This window comes from Bos taurus, chromosome 10 (assembly GCF_002263795.3).
Source record: "Bos taurus isolate L1 Dominette 01449 registration number 42190680 breed Hereford chromosome 10, ARS-UCD2.0, whole genome shotgun sequence".
NCBI lineage: Eukaryota > Metazoa > Chordata > Mammalia > Artiodactyla > Bovidae > Bos > Bos taurus.
The window spans coordinates 34,096,590-34,116,868 of record NC_037337.1 but is presented as its reverse complement, the minus strand read 5'-3'; the positions used below and the strand labels follow the sequence as shown (position 1 = coordinate 34,116,868).

Below are 20,279 nucleotides of genomic sequence, written 5' to 3'. Positions count from 1 at the left end.
GTAGTAGATGTTATATCCCCAAAACTTCGTGAATTTTTAACAAGTAACTTACAGCCTGGAAGAGGGAACACCAGGAAAGAAACACTGGCAAACAGCATCCTAGCAATTAACTCTGTTCTACTTTGCTTGGCAGTTATCCCTAGATCTCTACTACACTGAAGATGAAATCTACGAACTTTCCTATGCCCGGGAACCCAGGAATCACAAAGCCCCAGTGAGTGTTTCATACTAAGCCTCCCATATTTAAGAGGTGCTTTACAAGTTGCTCATCAAGGTCATTGATCTTGTAATAGACTTTAGTTCAATTTAAGAAGCATATTATGTTTCTATTATGTGACTAACATTGTGCTAGGAATAAGGAAGACCTGAGTACATATGAGGAATAGTTCCTGACCATAGAGAGCCTGCACAGTACTCAAGGGGATAAGACTCCTATGTGAACAGTAAATAACAACATGCCATTGAGTGTCAGAAGTGGGACAATCAGTCAGTGGTTTACTAGTTAGAGAGGGGATATGGTGGGCTGGAGTGACCTTGCCCTCCTGTTGATTATAAAGCATCTTCACATCAGTTGTTTCTCTGCATCCATTCATCTGTTCGTGGATATTTAGGTTGCCTCCATGTCTTGGCTATTGTAAATAGTGCTGCAATCAACACTGGGGTGCATAAATCATTTCAAAGTACGATTTTCTCCAGATATATGCCCAGGAGTGGGATGGCTGGATCATACAGTAGTTCTCTTAATAGTTTTTTAAGGAATATCTGTACTATTGTCTATAATGTCTGTACCAATTTACATTCCCACCAGCAGTGTAGGAGGGCATCCTTTTCTCCCCACCTTCTTCAGCATTTATCATTGGTAGACTTTTTGAAGATGGCCATTCTGACCAGTGTGAGGTGATACCTCAAAGTACTTTTGATTCGAACTTCTCTGATAAGTGATGTTGAATATCTTTTCATGTGCTTTTTGGCTGTCTCTGTGTCTTCTTTGGAGAACTATCTATTTAGATCTTCTGCCTTTTTTATAATATATATAGGGTTTGGTTTTAAGGAGAGCTGCATGAGTTGTTTGTATATTTGGAGATTAATCCCTTGTCACTTTTTTTGCAAATATCTTCTCCATTTTCTCAGTTGTCTTTGGTTGTTTTGTGGTTTCCTTGCTGTGAAGTTTTTAAGTTTAATTAGGTCTCATTTGTTTTTATTTTCATTACTGTTGGAGGTGGATCAAAAAAAGATATTGCTGTGATTTATGTTAATATTCTGCCTATGTTTTCCCTCTAGTTCTATAGAATCTGGACTTACATGTAGGTTTTTGATCCATTTTGAGTTTATTTTTGTGTATGGTGTTAGAGAATGTTCTAATTTCATTCTCTTACATGTAGCTATCCAGTTTTCCCAGCACTACATACTGAAAAGACTCTTCTCCATTGTATATTCTTGCCTCCTTTGTGTGGGTTTATTCCTGGGCTTTCTGTTCTGTCTCACTGATCTATAGTTCTGTTTGTGCACCAGTACCATACTGTTTTGATTACTGTCGCTTTGTGGTATAGCCTAAAGTCAAGGAGTCCAATTCCTGCAGTTGGTTTTCTTTCTCAGGATTGCTTTGGCTATTTGGGATCTTTTGTATTTTCATACAAATTTTAAAGCTGTTTGTTCTAGTTCTGTGAAAAATGCCATGGGTAACTTGGTAGGGATTGTGTTGAATCTGTAGGTTGCCTTGGGTAGTCCTTGGAAGAATACTGATTCTTCCAATCTAAGAATATGGCATATCTTCCCATCTGTTTGTGTCATCTTCAGTTTCTTTCATCAGCACCTTAGTTTTTGGCATACAGGTCTTTTGTCTCCTTAGGTAGGCTCTATGCTTAGGTATTTTACTCTTTTTGATGCAATGGTAAATGGTATTGTTTCCCTAATTTCTCTTTCTGATATTTCATTATTAGTGTATAGGAATGCAAGAGATTTTTGTAGTCTGAAACTTTACCAAATTCATTGACAACCTCTAGTTTTCTGGTAGAATCTTTAGGATGTTCTATGTATAGTATTATGTCCTCTACAGTGATAGTTTTACTGATTTTCCAATTTGGATTTTTTCTCTTTTTCTTCTCTGATTGCCATGGCAAGGACTTCCATAACTGTGTTGAATAAATATGGTGACAGTGAACATCCTTGTCTTGTTCCTGATCTTAGAGGGAATGCTTTCAGCTTTTCACCTATGAGTGAAAACGATGTTAGCTGTGCATTTGTCATATATAACCTTTATTATGTTGAGGTAAGTCTGTACGCCCACTATGAGAAATGGGTGTTGAATTTTATTGAAAGCCTTTTCTGCATCTATTGAGATGATCATATGGTTTTTATTCTTCAGTTTGTTAATGTGATGTATCACATTGAGTGATTTGTGGATACTTAAGAATCTTTGTGTTGCTGCTATAAATCCTACTTGATCATGCTGTATGATCCTTTTTAATACATTGTTGGATCTGGTTTGCTAGTATTGGGTTGGCCAAAAAGTTTGTATTTTTCCGTAAAATGTTAAGGAAATGAACTTTTTGGCCAACTCAGTATTTCATCTAGGATTTTTGCTTCTGTATTCGATATGAACCTGTAATATTTATGTGTGTGTGTGGTATCTCTGTTTGGTTTTGGTATCAGGGCGATGGTGGCCTCATAGATTGAGCTTGGGAGTCTACCTTTCTCTACAATTTTTTGGGAAGAGCCTCAGAAGGATAGGTGTTACCTCTTTTCTAAATGTTTGATAGAATTCACCTGTGAAGACATCTGGTCCTGGACTTTTGTCTGTTGGAAGTTTTTTACATCACCATTTCAATTTTACTACTTGTGATTGGTCTGCTCATATTTCCTATTTCTTCCTAGTTCAGTCTTGGAAGATTGTATCGAAGAATTTGTCTATTTCTTTTAGGTAGTTTAATTGACATATAGTTGTTTGTAGTAGTAGTCTCTTATCATCCTTTGTATTTCTATGGTGTTAGCTGTAACTTCTCCTTTTCCATTTCTAACTTTATTGATTTGAGCCCTCTCTCCTTTTTTCCTTGATGAGTCTGGCTAAAGGTTAGAGGTTTATCAATTTTATTTTTTTATTCTTTCTCTAGTTGCTTTACAGGGAGGAAATCTAAATGAACTACTGCTTTACTCTGTCAGTAGCTTCAACAAAAAGTTTAATGGAGAGAGAACTGTTCTAGATTACGATTACATGTGGGCCCTCTGCTCCCTGCCACTGTGTAGTTGACGGTTATCCATAGATGCAACTACCAGGTAATGGGAAAACAAAGAGCTGTAGGTTATAAGACTGCATTATAGTTATTGGGATTTCTCTAAATATTTCATTTTAGCCACTAACACCTTCAAAGCCACCAGTAGTAGTGGACTGGGCCTCTGGAGTATCTCCCAAGCCTGATCCAAAGACCATAAGCAAACACGTCCAGAGGATGGTGGATGTAAGTACAGCTGTGTTTCCATGCAGGCAAAAAGCAAGGTACTGCCTGGTTTAGTTCGGGGCGGGGGAAAGGGGGTTGGCTAGGGGAGTACAGCAGTAGAAACAGAAAGGGTAAGAAATTTGGAACTTTCCTTCCTGAGCACGGGGAACCACTTCTCACATTGTGGCTGCAAACAGTTCAGAAGTTACATTTTGCCAACACACTTGGGCCTCATGGACGGAAGTGTACCTCTTAAAAGCCTAGCAAGACAGCATACACTTAAAGGCTGTGAGTTGATTTGCAGGCAGAGAGGGGTTAGAAAAGCTTTAAGTTAAAGGTGATAAGGAGAATCTAAAAAGTTTGGCACTACTTGATTCAATTCACTGTGCTACATGCCTTCATATTTCTGTATTTATCCTGTGGACTATTTCCAGTGTAACAAAAGTACAAGCCAGCAAATGACGGGAGCACTTTGGACTAGGCTCCTAGTAGAAGCTACACTGCAGCCTGAGCTGTGGAGTGGAGGAAGGGCAGAGTGGAGGGAGGGGACGTCCCTCAGTGAGGGGCACTATGGGCACAGTGAGCTGGGGGTGGGGAGCGGCCTATTGACATGCTAATGGAACTGAAAGCGCCTAGCTACCCTTGACTGAGCAACTTCACTTTCACTTTTCACTTTCATGCATTGGAGGAGGAAATGGCACCCCACTCCAGTGTTCTTGCCTGGAGAATCCCAGGGACCGGGGAGCCTGGTGGGCTGCCATCTGTAGGGTCGCACAGAGTCGGACACGACTGAAGCGACTTAGCAGCAGCAGCAGCCACCCTCCAGATGCTGGTGACTGCAGAGACTGGGATGTGACCCGCCGAGTCTCTGCGGCATCTTAAGGAGCAGGTTTCCTTGTTCCTGTCACTTAGGACTGAGGAGAGGCTTTTTACAGGTGTTCCAGCCCCTTGGTCATTTGGGTATGCGTGATTTCTCCCTTGGTAATCACCAAAGAAATACCTTTTTTCACAGTCTGTCTTCAAGAACTATGATCATGACCAGGATGGATACATTTCCCAGGAAGAATTTGAAAAGATTGCTGCAAGTTTTCCATTTTCCTTCTGTGTGATGGATAAAGACAGGTGAGAGTTGGTGCATGGGAATATGTGGTTATGAGTCTGGTGATGAGAATGCCTCATGGAGGTTCTGCTGGAAGAATCTGTAAACTCATATGTTTACATATGCTACTGTGGTCACTGAATGAATTTTGGATCTAAGAGAGCCATCATGAAGCAAATGCCTGTCTGGCTTCAGTTTGGACCACAATGGACCAGGAGAAAATGCATGCCTTTTTGAAATGCCTGAGTTGAGGATTCCGTAACTGCCGGTTTAGGAACAGCCAACTCAAAAAAAAAAAAAGTTAAGAAAAAGTTTAAATCTCTTCTTGCTTTCCTTACAGATCATGAGAAACTAATATTTATTAATATTTTGCATATTTACTTTTCTCAAGATTACATAAGTTCTATGTTGGTGGTTCTCTGTGTGAAACCAAAAGTTTGATTGGTGGGTTCCAGCTATGTAGATATACTGTCTAAAGCCAGAAGCTACAGCATAAGGTATTTGTCTCCCTATACCCACATTTCCATCACTTCTTTTTGAAGTCTTAATGGATAGTGGTTAAATTAGTTAGGAGAACCAAACCTACTCTTTGGTTTAGCCAAAGAGTAACTGCAGAGATAAGTAGTGTCATCTTACCTAATTATTACATGCAACCTACTCATCCTTATTAAGAGGAGGGCTGTTGGAAGTAACTGTCAGGTAATACATACTGTACTACCCCTCTACCCCTCAAGGATACAAAGACAGTGAGTTTCTAAGGCTAGAAGGAGTCTTGTGACCCAACTCCACTCACACCTCATCTCTCATTTGCTGGCAGGGAAGGCCTCATCAGCAGAGACGAGATCACGGCCTACTTCATGAGGGCCAGCTCCATCTACTCCAAGTTGGGCCTCGGTTTTCCTCACAACTTCCAAGAGACCACCTACCTGAAGCCTACTTTCTGTGACAACTGTGCTGGATTTGTGAGTTGTTCTTAAGAGTGCTTCAGGGTTGAACTTGGGGAGGAGTATGAGATAGTTTAAGAGATTAACCAGGCACAGCCCTCACATACATTTTATCAAATTGTCCCAGCCTAGAGTCTAAGGAAACACCTGTGGTAACCCTGTCCTTAAATGCGTGGGTTTTACTTTTCACTCATCTTTTCCCATTTCTTCCTGACTTATTTTTCCCTCTGGTAGGTGCGGCCTCAAATAAAATGGTGAGGAAATGTTGAATTGAGGCTATACTTTTTTAGATGTTAGAAAATAGAAATATGAGACATCCTTCCCCCTTCAAAAGAAGTCACCTGGATAGCTGCCCCATCCCTGACCCCAGGATTCTATATTCTTGCCCTTTCGTTTGGAGTCTCAAGAATCCTATTTGTCCTGTGATCTATCCACTGTAGACGTTGAGTCATAAATCCACTGTAGTATAAGCTTTTTGAACACTTAACTCTGATTGGCACAAACTTTTCCTGTTTTCAGTTTAAGACCAGGAGGGATAAAGACACATGAGAGATAAATGAGGTTTCCCTCCCACCTGAGGCAGAGAAGAATGCAGAAAAATAAAAGAATGGATCTCAGTGTCTAGGTTCATACCAGGTAAGATCATGGACATGCAGCACATTCTAACCATCTCCTCTTTGTCTCACAGCTCTGGGGAGTGATCAAACAAGGGTATCGGTGTAAAGGTAAGGCTCAGCTTTGTCCAGCGTGTTGTCTTCCCTGGTCCTAGGGGCTCTCCTGTAAGGCATGTTTGACTCACAGCCTCCTCCCCTAACTGGCTTCCCTAGAGCACCCCTGAGAGTGACTGCCACCACAAAGAGAGGAATCCCTAGGTGACAAGTTATGCAGCCTCTGTTACAAGATCCTCTCTTTGCCTGGGTTGCCCTGGAAATTGGGGTGACTGCTAGATTATGTTCTCATGTGGTCATGGGTCCCCAAAGACAGGCACAGAATCACTTTTGAAACAGAAGATAAGTGATTACCAAAGGCCCTTGTCAGCTTTCCTTTTACCATAGTTGTCCTTGTGACTAGAAAAGTTCAAGAGTAAAGGAGCAAAGACATTTAACTGAAAGGAAGAAAGATTAAGACCTAACAGCTGGGAGCCTCTAGAGGTCTCATTAGAGTGGGCAGTATGTGCAGGATGACCAAAAAAGACACCCCTTCTTCTGCCCAAGATAACAGGATGCCACTTCTGATTCTCAAACTCATGATAAGGGCTGTGACAAGACTGAGATCCAGGGTTGACCCAGTAAGAAGAATGCTAAGTTCATTAGAAATGTTAGATGCCCTAGCTCCAGAACTTAGGAAAGGCATATGTGACAAGAACAGTGCACGGGTGTGGCTTTGAGACGCTGGAGGAGAAAGTGAAGGACTTCCTGACCAGGGTGTCTTGTCCACAGACTGTGGGATGAACTGCCACAAACAATGCAAAGACCTGGTTGTGTTCGAATGCAAGAAGCGAGCCAAGAACTCAACAGCTCCCACAGAGATCAGCACCTCTGTGGGGCCAACGTCCAACCTTTGCTCCTTGGGAGCCAAAGATCTGCTCCATGGTAAGCAGGCACTGGGAACATTCATCCTGGAAAATGAAGTCAGAAGAATATAGTTTTTGGGAAGCAAAGATTACCTCTGTCCTTCCTACTCATAATGCAAACTATATTATGCACCTTGTGTTATTAAGAGTTCCTTGTCACCTGTGGGCACCACAGTTCTGTCACACACAATGCAGACGTTCTTAGGAGAAAGGTGGCAGAGAACAGCATGAAGGTCTGGGGACTCAGACTGAAGCCTGGGAAGGGGCTGCACCCGCAGACCATCTGTCCCCAAGCTTTGTCCAGTAGTGAGGCTTTCCTAGAACTTCCGGGAAGAAGAATGGGTAGGTTAAACATGGGTGTACTATGGGCAACAAATGAACACTGATGTAGAAGTGCTATAAGGCAAGGTCTGCTTGTAATGAAAAAACTGACCACCAGTTAGTAGGTAACAGTGATGCCCAGTAAACGCCCTTCTGTGATTTAGAGCAAATTCCTAGACATACAAAAGCCTTGGGATGGAATCTTAGGCACTCTGCCTTTTGGGGAGCAAAAGAAAGCAACCAACAGGAAAAGAGCCTTTAAGGATGGCCTTTTCTCATGGTGGATGAAGCCTGACACCAACAGCCATAGCTTGCCCAGCAAGGCCTCTGAATTCAGCTGCCTCACCCCCTAACCTGGCTGCCTAAAAGTAGTAAGTCTACTTTGGGCCTGTGGACTCCTGTAGCAATAAGAAAAGCCTCGTTTGATACTCATGTGTGAATTTCGAGTGCCTGCTTTTCTAAGCTAAAGTACCAACATGTCTTCTTCCTACAGCACCTGAGGAAGGACCTTTCACATTCCCTAACGGGGAGGCTGCGGAACACAGTGAGGAGAGTAAGGATCGGACCATCATGCTCATGGGAGTATCCTCACAGAAGATTTCTGTTCGGCTGAAGAGGACTGTCGCCCACATGGCCACCCAGACTGAAGCACTGTCTTGGCCTGGCAGTGAGGGCCCTTCCAGTCACTTTGTGCTGTCATCCCCAAGGAAGACAGCCCAGGATACTCTGTATGTACTGCCCAGCCCTACATCTCCGTGCCCCAGCCCAGTCTTGGTCAGGAAGCGGGCTTTCGTCAAGTGGGAGAACAAAGAATCCTTCATAAAATCAAAGGAGGAGCTCCGTCACCTCAGGCTTCCAACATACCAAGAGCTGGAACAGGTACCTTCCTTTTTCTTTTTTTGCAGACTCTGAGAAAGTGGGGCTAACCAGGGAAGAACATGTAAACTGAAGATTCCAATCAGGTTGATTATTAGAAAGATAAAGGGGAAGAAAAGGAAAAGAGGTAAGAAAAGGATTCTGCTTTGTCTCAAAGAAACCAGTGAGGGCCCTGGTTCACATTACATATCTAGGACAGGACAGACAGGGCTCCCTGTTGCCATAAAGGTACAATCTCAAAGTGCTGGTACCAAGGTCCAAAGCTCTTTTCACAGCAGGCTCCTTGAGAAAAACCAGTTTCTACTGACCAGCTTTACTGTGGTGACACCACACCCTTTTTCTAGACTTAAAGGCAAGTTGCCTAAATATTCCCTCCCTAGAAGTCTTTGTTACATTATTCAGTTATGTTTGGGGAGGGGACTGGGGGGAGTACTTCATGAAGGTTACCTGGGCATCTTCTTAAAACAAGGGAGATGAACATCATGCTATCAAAACAGACTATTTAGCTCACTGCACAGAAAGCCTCCTCCTCAATGTAAAATGAGGGAGCTTTCCTCTAAAACTTAATATGTACTGATTTATATGTTTATACATTAGAAGAGCTAAATCAACAGTAGCTGGTAAATGCACAGTTGATTATTACATATGGCAATATAATCCATTAATTGCTAACAGTTGTGGTACCAGTTTTTTTTTTTTCCTCTATTAGGCTCATAATGTCCTAATTATAATGTACGTAATGGAGGCATGAGAAAAGACAAGGTTATAAAAGAAAGGAAGGAAAGTAGGAGCTAGGACAACTGGAGGCAGCAGGTCATTGTCCAAATAATTCTGTAGGGTCATCACTAACGTACTTCTTTTTGTGTAGAGTACAAAGCTCAGAGTGAGAGCTGGTTAGACAGACCTCTTGTCATGGGATGGTAGTTTCTTATCAAAGATAGGTAACTTAGTTATTTTAGAGATAGCAAAGACACATTAGCTCCAACATTATCATTCACCTTATTAAAGGGGAAGAAGGCCTGTCTGCTTTTTACCCCCAGAACATCAAGGTCAGCAATGTGTTTTTGGAGGCCTATCAGTACAAACACAAAACCAACATACAACTGGCTAGAATTCCTTACGTAATTCTACACACTACATAGTAAAACTGCCCTATAGGGTTTCAGGACTCCCTGCCTGGTCCTCAAGTGTTGTGCCTTCCCTGCTAGACCCCCAGGAACTGAATCAAAGGAACAAGTTAGATGAGGCCTGTAAAACTCTCGGTTTGGTGCCTAGAACAAAGAACATAATATTAGGAAGCACACACCTGATAAAATAACAGATTTTCCAGATGAAAAGTACTCTCACTCAGAAATACTTAGGACATGCTTTAAGAAACAGATGGTGGCACAATGTGGGCTTGGCCAGAATCAACCTTTAAGAACAATGAAAGAAACTTTGAAAAGTGAACTTGATAGTGTAGAAAGAATCTCAGTCTTGATGACAAACACCTGGGTTCCTTATCCAAACTATTTCTTACTGCTGCTGTTACAGTCTGTGACTTGTTTGGTCCTCTGTAAAGTACATAAAGCCAGACATTGTCCATGCTGTCTACAGCTTGCTTCAGATCCTGACATTTTACATGCCCATGAAAAGGAATAATGTAGTTGGCAACAACGACTTCTTGCTGCAAAGAGTGAGTGGTAGAAAGATTTCAGAAAAGTGAGTTAGGTCCAGAACTAATTCTCACTCAGTAATACCAGAGCATGTAAACTCTATTTTTATCCTTGTCTTAGAGTATTTAAAATAATATGTAATATTAAAATAACGTACAGCACATACTAATAGTGTAAGTATGCTGCTGTTGCTGCTGCTAAGTCACTTCAGTCGTGTCCGACTCTGTGACCCTATGGACAGCAGCCCACCAGGCTCCTCTGTCCACAGGATTCTCTAGGCAAGAATACTGGAGTGGGTTGCCAAAAGTATGTTTACACCTCTAAACCAGCATAGGACGGCAGAAAATACAATGCCTCTTAGATTCAAATCGCCAGTCTGATACTATTCCCACCTCTATCATCATGTAACACAGTACCTGGGGCTTCCCTGGTGGCTCAGTGAAAATCTGCCTGCCAATGCAGGAGATGCAGGTTTGATCTGTGGGGTCAGAAAGATCCCTTCGAGAAGGAAATTGCAATCCACTCCACTCCTCTGTCTGTGGGCTTTCCGAGGCAAGAATCTGGCAGGCTGAAGTCCCATGGGGTTGCAAGAGAGTCGAACGTGACTAAACAACAGTTACCTGGCACATAGCAAGTACTCAGTGCTACACAGTAGCTAATAGACAGCTATCTAGGTAATTTACGTTGAGAAGTAACTCATGTATCTCAAATCACCCACATATTTTGGGGGGGGGGCGGTAATCAGTACAGTATAAGCAAGGTAAGAACACGAGATTCAAAGTCTTAAAACCCAGGGACGTTGGCATCATGGTAGTGTGTGTTACTCCTTTGTAAATCTCCCCTTTTGTTTAACCATATTGGTCATTCATAAACAAAAGTGACTGTGCATCTTATACCAGAACACCCAGTAGATTTCTACCCACCTGTCCTTCAGAAAGTACTACATAGGACCTCAGAGAGGGCTGTGAAGCCAAGGGAGTTGGTTAGCCTACTCCATGCTGATTCACTGCTATCAGGAAGAAAAATAGAGACCAGAAAAAAAACAAAAAAAGGTGAACAAAATTGGTAGCTGTGAATAATCATTTAACCAAGACTGTTGCCTTAAAAAAAAAAAAAGTTGCACCATCATGAACCAAAACTTCAGGCCCACTAACCAAAGGTGAAACTGCCAAACCTTTATTCACACTAAGAAAAAATGAGAGAAGCCTCAATATGTAAAATTAAAAAAACAAAAGGCAACATTACAGCTGTTACTATACAAATCGATAGAACCATGAGAAACTTATGAATATGCCAACATATTAGATAACCTAGAACAAATGTATAAATTTCCAGAAATGGCCAAGACTGAACCCAGAAAAAATAGGAAATCTAAACAGACCAATAACAAGCAAAGGCATTGACTCAGTAGTCAAAATCCTTCCAACACAGAAAACCCAGGATCAGATGGCTTCATTGGCAAATTCTACCCAACACTCAAAGAATTAACACTGGTCCTTCTTAAAAGCTTTCTAAAAAATAGAATACTTTCAAACCATCAGGGTAGTTTTACCCTAATACCAAAGTCAGATAAGGACACTAAGAAACACAAACTATAGACCTATGTTACTGGCAAGTATACATGCAAAAATTCTCAACAAGTTATTAGCAACCTGATTTTTTTAAGAACACATCAAAAAGATACTATAAACTATGAAAAATGGGATTTATTTCTTAGGATGCAAAGACAGTTCAACATATGCAAATCAATAAATGTACTATATCACATTAGTAAAATGAAAGAAAAATCATGTGGTCATCTCAACAGATGCAAAAAAACATTTGACAGAATACAACATTATTTCATGATAAAAACCCTGCTCAGACTGAATAAAAGGAATATACCTCAACATAATAAGGGCCATATATAACAAACTGACAGCTAACATTATACTCAGTGGAGAAAATTCCAAAGCTTTTCCACCAAGATTAAGAACAAGACGAAGATGCCCACTCTCACCACTTATTCAAGTACTGAAAGTCTTACCTAAAGCAATTAGACAAGACAAGAAAATAAAAAGCATCCCAATCAGAAAAGTAACAGCAAGAGTGTCACTACTTGCAGATGATGAGTCCATATATAGAAAAACCCCAAAGATCAAACATCAACAAACAAAAAAAAAACTGTCGCAGCTAACATTTTCAGTTAAACTGCAGGATACAAAACCAGCTTAGAGAAATCAGTTGTGTTTCTACACACTAAGGATGAAACATCTGAAAAAGAAAACTTCCCTGTTCCCAATAGCATCAGAAACAAAATATTTAGTAATAAATTTAACCAAGGAAATGAAAGATTTATACAAGGAAAACTACAAGACTTTGCAGAAAGAAACCTAAGACACAAATGGAAAGACATGCTGTGTTCATGGATAGAAGAATTAAGACTGCTGAAATGTCTGGCAGAGGACCTAAATTCTTTCAAGGAAGACATACAGATGCCCAACAGGCAAACGAAAAGACGCTCATCATCATGAGACAATTATTCAGTTCAGTTGCTCAGTCGTGTCCGACTCTTTGCGACCCCCATGAATTCCAGCTCCCTGTCCATCATCAACTCCCGGAGTTCACTCAGACTCACGTCCATTGATTCGGTGATGCCATCCAGCCATCTCATCCTCTGTCATCCCCTTTTCCTCCTACTCCCAATCCCTCCCAGCATCAGAGTCTTTTTCAGTGAGTCAGCTCTTCACATGAGGTGGCCAAATTACTGGAGTTCCAGCTTTAGCATCATTCCTTCCAATGAACACTCAGGACTGATCTCCTTTAGGATGGACTGGTTGGATCTCCTTGCAGTCCAAGGGACTCTCAAGAGTCTTCTCCAACACCACAGTTCAGAAGCATCAATTCTTCGGCACTCAGCTTTCTTCATAGTCCAACTCTCACATCCATACATGACCACTGGAAAAACCATAGCCTTGACTAGACAGACCGTTGTTGGCAAAGTAATGTCTCTGCTTTTGAATATGCTATCTAGGTTGGTCATAACTTTCCTTCCAAGGATTAAGCGTCTTTTAATTTCATGGCTGCAATCACCATCTGCAGTGATTTGGGAGCCCCCCAAAAATAAAGTCTGTCACTGTTTCCCCCCATCTATTTCCCATGAAGTGATGGGACCAGATGCCATGATCTAAGTTTTCTGAATGTTGAGCTTTAAGCCAACTTTTCCACTCTCCTCTTTCACTTTCATCAAGAGGCTTTTTAGTTCCTCTTCACTTTCTGCTATAAGGGTGGTGTCATCTGCATATCTGAGGTTATTGATATTTCTCCCGGCAATCTTGATTCCAGCTTGTGCTTCATACAGCCCAGCGTTTCTCATGATGAAAATCAAAACTGCAATTAAGTACCACCTTACAGCAGCACTACTTATAATAGCCAAGACATGGAAGCAACCTAAGTATCCACTGACAGATAAATGGATAAAGATGAGGTACAGATATAGTGGTATGTGTGCATATATATGTATGTATATGTGTGTGTGTAAAAAAGAACGAAATAATGCTATTTAGATGGACCTAGAGATTATCATAGCTAAGTGAAGTCAGTCAGAAAAACAAAAAAAAAAATTTCACTTCCATGTGGCATCTAATGGAGAAGGCAATGGCAACCCATTCCAGTACTCTTGCCTGGAAAATCCCATGGGCCGAGGAGCCTGGTAGGCTGCAGTCCATGGGGTCGCGAAGAGTCAGACACGACAGCGACTTCACTTTCACTTTTATGCACTGGAGAAGGCAATGACAACCCACTCCAGTGTTCTTGCCTGGAGAATCCCAGGGACGGGGGAGCCTGGTGGGCTGCCATCTATGGGGTCACACAGAGTCGGACACGACTGAAGCGACTTAGCAGCAGCAGTGGCGTCTAAAATATGACCTAAATGAATTTACCCATGAAACAGAAAAGACCTACAAATGTAAGAGAACAGACCTGTGGTTGCCAAGGGAGAGGGTGGGGGAAGGATGGGATGGAAGTTTGGTATTAACAGGTGTAAACTATTACATATAGAATAGATAAACAACAAGGTCCTACTGTGTAGCACAGAGCATTATATTCAATATCCAGTGACAAACCATAATGGAAAAGAATATGAAAAAGAATCACTTTGCTTATAGCAGAAACTAACAAAACATTGTAAATAAAGTCAATAATTTTTTTAAAGGACTGTTAAAATGCCCATACTACCCAAAGCAATCTACAGATTGAATCAGAATACCAATGGAATTCTTCACAGAAATAGAAAAAAAGTCCTACCATTTGTATGGAACAACAGAAGACTATGAATAACCTAAGTAGTCCTGATGAAAGAAGCTGGAGATACCACACTTCCTCATTTCAAGTTATATACTACAAAGCTACCGTAGTAAAACACACTACGGTACTGGCACAAAGACAGACACACAGACCAGTGGAACCGACAGCAGCCCAGAATTAAACCCGTGTATGCAATGAACTAATACTAGAGAGCCCAGAGCACACCCAAGGCAAAAAGGATAGTCTCTTCACAAATGGTGTTGGGAAAACTGGATCAGCACATGCAGAGCAATGAAATCTGACTCCCATCTTACACCTCTCATAAAAATTAACTCAGAATGGATCAGAGACAAACATGAGGCCTGATACTATGAAACTGCTAGGGAAAAAAAAGTACGGAAGAAGCTCTTTTTCATTGGTCTTTGGCAGTGAATTTTTGGACATGACACCAAAAGCAAACATCAACAAATGGGACTACATTAACTAAGCTTTTCACAGTAAGGAAACCATCAATAAAATGAAAAGGTAACCTACTGAATGGGAGAAGGTATTTGCAAATGATATATCCAATAAAGGGTTCTTTAAAATATGTAAATAACTCATACAACTCAATACCAACAACAAAATCTAAAAACCAGAACTAAATAGGTTTTTTCCCCAAAACATACAAATGGCTGATAGGAACATGAAAAGATGTTCCATGTCACTAATCAGAGAAATGCAAATCAAAACCACAATGAGATATCATCTCATACCTGTTAGAATGACTGTGATCAAGAAGGTAACAAGTGCTGGTGAAGATGTGCAGAAATCAGGAATCCTTGCACACAGTTGGTAGGAGTGAAAATCGGTATAGCCACTATGGAAAACACTATGGCGATTTCTCAAAAGACTAAAAAAGAACTACCATTTGATTAGTAATTCCACCCCTGGGTATATATCCTAAGAAAATGAAAACACTAACTCAAAAAGATACATGCACCCCAGTGTCTGCAGTATTAAACAGTCAAGATACGGAAGCAAACTATGTGTCCATCAACAGATGAATTGATAAAGATGTGTGTGTAAATGCATATACATATATCAATCCATATGCACAATGGAATATTACTCAGCCATATAAAAACTGAATTTCTATTTGTAACATTGGAAATCAATGGCTGACTCTATAACTAAATCACTGCAAATTAGATAATTAAATCCCAGTTTAAGGGGATAGGATAAAATTCTCACCTTTATCAAGTCTGTTAGTTTTCAATGATTTGGAGAAGAAAATATGTAATATATGGATAATGTATGTAATCTCCCATGTGAACTGTAATATCACATAGTATATTCCAAAGTCATTGCTTTCATACCTCAAACCTGACCAAGACTTTTTCTGCCACATTTAGGTCTGCTACACAATATTCAAAGATTTTCTTATTATCCATCTATTGCCCATGAATGGTTTATTCTGCCTGCTAGCTACTCACATCTTTGATATAACAAAGATGTGATATAACAAAACTAACTGATACACATGATCATTTGATAAGTATTTAACTTAGTTTTTATTCAGGGCAAAATAACTACCTTGAAAACAGTTTCGCAGCTACAGTGAAAAGATGCCAGTCAAGTGTAGTACTCCTGATGTTACTAATCTGCCATTTATTCCTGCTTTATTAACATACCTCATTCTCCTTTTCTTTTAGGAAATAAATACCCTGAAAGCAGATAATAATGCTCTAAAGATCCAACTGAAATATGCACAGAAGAAGATAGAAACCCTCCAACTTGCAAGAAACAATCATGTCTTGGCTCAGATGGAGCAGGGTGACTGTTCTTAGCCCAGAAACTCAAGAAACACAAACTGTAGAGTGTATCAGAGATCTCACTTCCTAAACCTCAACACAAAGACCCGGAGAACCTTAGACTGACTGGCTTTAAAAAGGGTACTTTAAAGAAAAGGAGCTACTTTTTTACTTAAAAGATTCTTACTGTGCAGTAAGGTTTTCTCTTCTAGTCAGTTGAATCAAAGGGAGGAAAGCTGAAGAATGCAAAATATTTGCCATTCATTCCACAAACTTTTTCTCCCCTTGGGACTAATATCAAAAGCATGGTAAAAACATGACTATAGTTTTCTGACAAGGTAGCTTCTTCTACATGACCTGTCCAGCTGCTTCTTCCTTAGACCTAAAATCCCTGGAAAATGAATGTTTCCTTCCCTGGCCTTTTCTGAGGCATTGTTCCATCCAAAACTTGCTTATGATGGAAAAATACCCACATTCCAAAAGGAAAATCACTTCCTCTGTATTTCAGCATTCTTTACGAATCTGGTTCCCACTTCACTACCTCAGATCTAATCAATTTGCCTTTCCCCCTCCTTCTTCACTATATTCTTACACAAAGAAGGATATCTACCCAGAAGACAACTTCTAGAGATGTAGCCATAAATTTGGGGGTGGGGGCCAGGAAGGAGCTATTAAACATGACATCATCCAATTACAAGTCAACTCAATTTTAGTCTCACAGTCATGATAAAATAGCCAAATTAAGCACCTGGAAACGTGGCTATTACCACCTCATACATGGCTGGCTAATTGGCTAAAATAAGTATAACACAAACATATTTGTCCCTTACATAATCTACAATGGATAGAATTAAGAATTTATAGCTTTTTTTAAAAAAAGTCTAACTTACATGTGCCATTTTTTTTGAAGTAACTTTTTTGAACTGAATTTGTGCTGGTACTGTCTTCACTATTAATACTATTTACAAATAAGCTAACTGGATGAGAGGTTTCTATGATAGCTGACAGCATGTACATATGTACATATTCTATATATACAACATCAGACATGCATGTGGCTTGGAATTCTGTTTCCTCCGTCAGATGTGGAAGTGGTTTAGACTTTTGGTCATGTGTACAAATTCACAAAGTTCAGTTTGTTACAAGAAATTACTTATAATGTAAATTGTATTGTTTGGCAAAATCACAAGAGTCCTGTGAGTTTTCTATTAATGAAGGTTAATGATAAATGGGCTCAACTAATTATCTGGGCAACTGTTCACAAACTTCTCTGTCAAACTATTTCTCTAAAAAACTTTCACAGCCATTTTCCTCCTTCCATGCTTGGATGCCTAATGCCGAGCTGACTTAAAATTCATACACAAGCTGACCAACTGCCAAGAATATAATCTCAACAACCAAAAGTTCCAAACTGGCAACACCAAGTCTTAGTCCGAAACAAACTATATATGCTGTATAGTTTCCTGGGAGGATTCAGACCATTTAAGAAGTTCCTTTCATGAAAGACCAGTTCCCATTTGCATACCCCCTTGTACTGAGCTTTAGTGAAAAAGCAAATGACTAGCTTTCACTTAGTGTTCAGTGTTTCAAAAAATCACTGTACACACGAATTTACCTTTTTCTACATCCAAACTCAGAAACCCCCTTGGCAGGGCTGTTTAGGTCCACAACTTGGTATATAATCGTATAGGAAGTACTTTGCTACTTACCTTATATCGAACAAATAAGTTTACAGTCATCCTTAAAATGACTTATTCATTTCCTCTGATACAAACCAAAGACAGTATAGCTCAATCTCTTTATGCGGAGTTATAAAACACAATTGAATTTTTTTCATTCTTCTTATATATGCCATCCAAAATACAGAGCCCAGGTTAGTGTATGTAAATAATTTGTAATCTAGAGGAATTCAAAAGGTCACCATCTCCTTAGTCTAATTAACATGGCTAGAAGCTCTCAGGCCTTGCAGAATTTATTACTGAAATGGACAGGAAGCAGTAGTTTCACCGCAGGTCTTTACAGTCCAGCAAGGGCCAAAGAAGTATAGTGTATAAATCAGTATTATTTGCTCTGAGCAATATAGGATTAGTGGAATCTACAGAGATAATCTGGAACAAATTTTTTTGTCAAGCCTACAGTACAAATCTGTGTTATCTTGTATCAACTTGAAGTAAGTTTGCGCATATATTTATCCGTCAAAACAAGGCCAAATCTTGTTTCATTAACAACAGTGTCACTTCTTTTCTTTGGTAATTGATTTGCTGTTTTACTGGGCACTTGTGAATTTCTGTTTAAAGATGTATAATGTAAAAGAACTGCAAGGAAAAAAACATGTACAGATTGTAAAGGTGTTTTTTTTTTTGATACCTAATGTAAGTTTTCTTTGTGTAATATTTATATGATAAAAGACAGTAGAATCCCTACGACAAAGATGTCCTGTGTTTCTTCTAGTTCATAAACATGTAGATGCTTTATCTGAATTTTTACTATTATCAACAGCTGAGACCACTCCCTAATTCTATTAACCAAACCAGTTGTCCTGAAAGGAAAAGCAAAGCAACTAATTACTCAGTATACATTTTTCTATATATGTAACATGAAGTGGTAACATATAGAAATATTCAATCATTTCCCATCTTATTCCATAATGACAGTGATCCCCAAATATTGTCTATAAACACTTAACACTGAAGGAGACAAGTCTGAGGCTGTCATTTCTCTATGGCTTTCATCTTTAAATCCACAGTTCTATCTAAGAAAACTAGCAAGAAAAGATAAACTTTGAAACTGTGGATGTAATTGGTAAAGGATCATTCAATCTAGTGTACAGATCACCCAGAGTAATTCATTTGTGCTCATGATTAGTGATCATTTAGAGTAATTAAAGATAGCCATGATTTTTCCTTAATCCCCAGGCAACTTTTGTTTAACTAGACCAATGAAGGGAAATAGGGGGATGGATTCTAGTCAACTCCATAGTGGAATGCATTCAATCAGTTTAGTTGAGTCCCTCAGTCGTGTCCAACTCTTTGTGACCCCATGGACTATAGCATGCCAGGCTTCCCTGTCCATCACCAACTCCCAGAGCTTACTTATACTCATGTCCATTTCTGCAGTCCCCTTCTCCTCAGGCCTTCAATCTCCCAGCATCAGGGTCTTTTCAAATTAGTCAGTTCTTCGCATCAGGTAGCCGAATTATTGGAGTTTCAGCTTCAACATCAGTCTCTCCAATGAACACCCAGAACTGGTCTCCTTTAGGATGGACTGGCTGGATCTCCTTGCAGTCCAAGAGACTCTCAAGAGTCTTCTCTATCACCATAGTTCAAAAGCATCAATTCTTTGGCACTCAGCTTTCTTTATAGTCCAACTCTCACATCCATACATGACCACTGGAAAAACCATAGCTTTGACGAGATGGACCTTTGTCGGCAAAGTAATGTCTCTGCTTCTTAATATGCTGTCTAGGTGTCATAACTTTCCTTCCAAGGACTAAGCGTCTTTTAATTTCATGGCTGCAGTCACCATCTGCAGTGATTTTGGAGCCCATGAAAATAAAGTCTGTCACCGTTTCCATTGTTTCCCCATGTATTTGCCATGAAGTGATGGGACCAGATGCCATGATCTTAGTTTTCTGAATGTTGAGCTTTAAGCCAACTTTTTCACTCTCCTCTTTCACATTCATCAAGAAGCTCTTTAGTTCTTCACTTTTCTGCCGTAAGGGTGGTGTCATCTGCATATCTGTGGTTATTGATATTTCTCCTGTCAATCTTGATTCCAGCTTGTGCTTCACCCAGTCCAGCATTTCTCATGATGTACTCTGCATATAAGTTAAATAAGCAGGGTGACAATATACAGTCTTGACATACTCCTTTTCCTATTTGGAACCAGTCTGTTGTTCCATGTCCAGTTCTAACTGTTGCTTCTTGAACTGCATATGGATTTCTCAGAAGGCAGGTCAGGTGGTCTGGTATTCCCATCTCTTGAAGAATTTTCCATAGTTTGTTGTGCTCCATGCAGTCAAAGGCTTTGGTGTAATCAATAAAGCAGAAATAGATGTTTTTCTGGAACTCTCTTGCTTTTTTGATGATCCAACAGATGTTGTCAATTTGACCTCTGGTCCCTCTGCCTTTTCTAAATCCACCTTGAACATATGGAAGTTCGTGGTTCATGTGTTGTTGAAGCCTGGCTTGGAGAATTTTGAGCATTACTTTGCTAGTGTGTAGGATGAGTGCAATTGTGCAGTAGTTTGAGCATTCTTTGGCATTGCCTTTCTTTGGGATTGGAATGAAAACTGATCTTT

General features: G+C 40.1%; 1 protein-coding gene across 3 annotated transcripts in view; it reads left to right on the top strand.

The window, feature by feature from the left end:
- Positions 1-18,409, top strand: part of RASGRP1 (RAS guanyl releasing protein 1) — an 80,770-nt gene extending 62,361 nt beyond the window's left edge. The window contains exons 11-18 of one of the 3 annotated variants that reach the window (XM_015473118.3): positions 134-214; positions 3,351-3,455; positions 4,447-4,556; positions 5,351-5,495; positions 6,166-6,202; positions 6,917-7,069; positions 7,865-8,250; positions 15,881-18,409. In XM_015473118.3, the coding sequence (XP_015328604.1) occupies positions 134-214; positions 3,351-3,455; positions 4,447-4,556; positions 5,351-5,495; positions 6,166-6,202; positions 6,917-7,069; positions 7,865-8,250; positions 15,881-16,015 (1,152 nt within the window). In that variant the 3' untranslated portion in view covers positions 16,016-18,409. The remainder of the gene's footprint in view (positions 1-133; positions 215-3,350; positions 3,456-4,446; positions 4,557-5,350; positions 5,496-6,165; positions 6,203-6,916; positions 7,070-7,864; positions 8,251-15,880) is intronic. The other 2 variants (NM_001144078.1, XM_005211584.4) reach the window with 2 other exon arrangements.
- Positions 18,410-20,279: the final 1,870 nt, after the last annotated feature.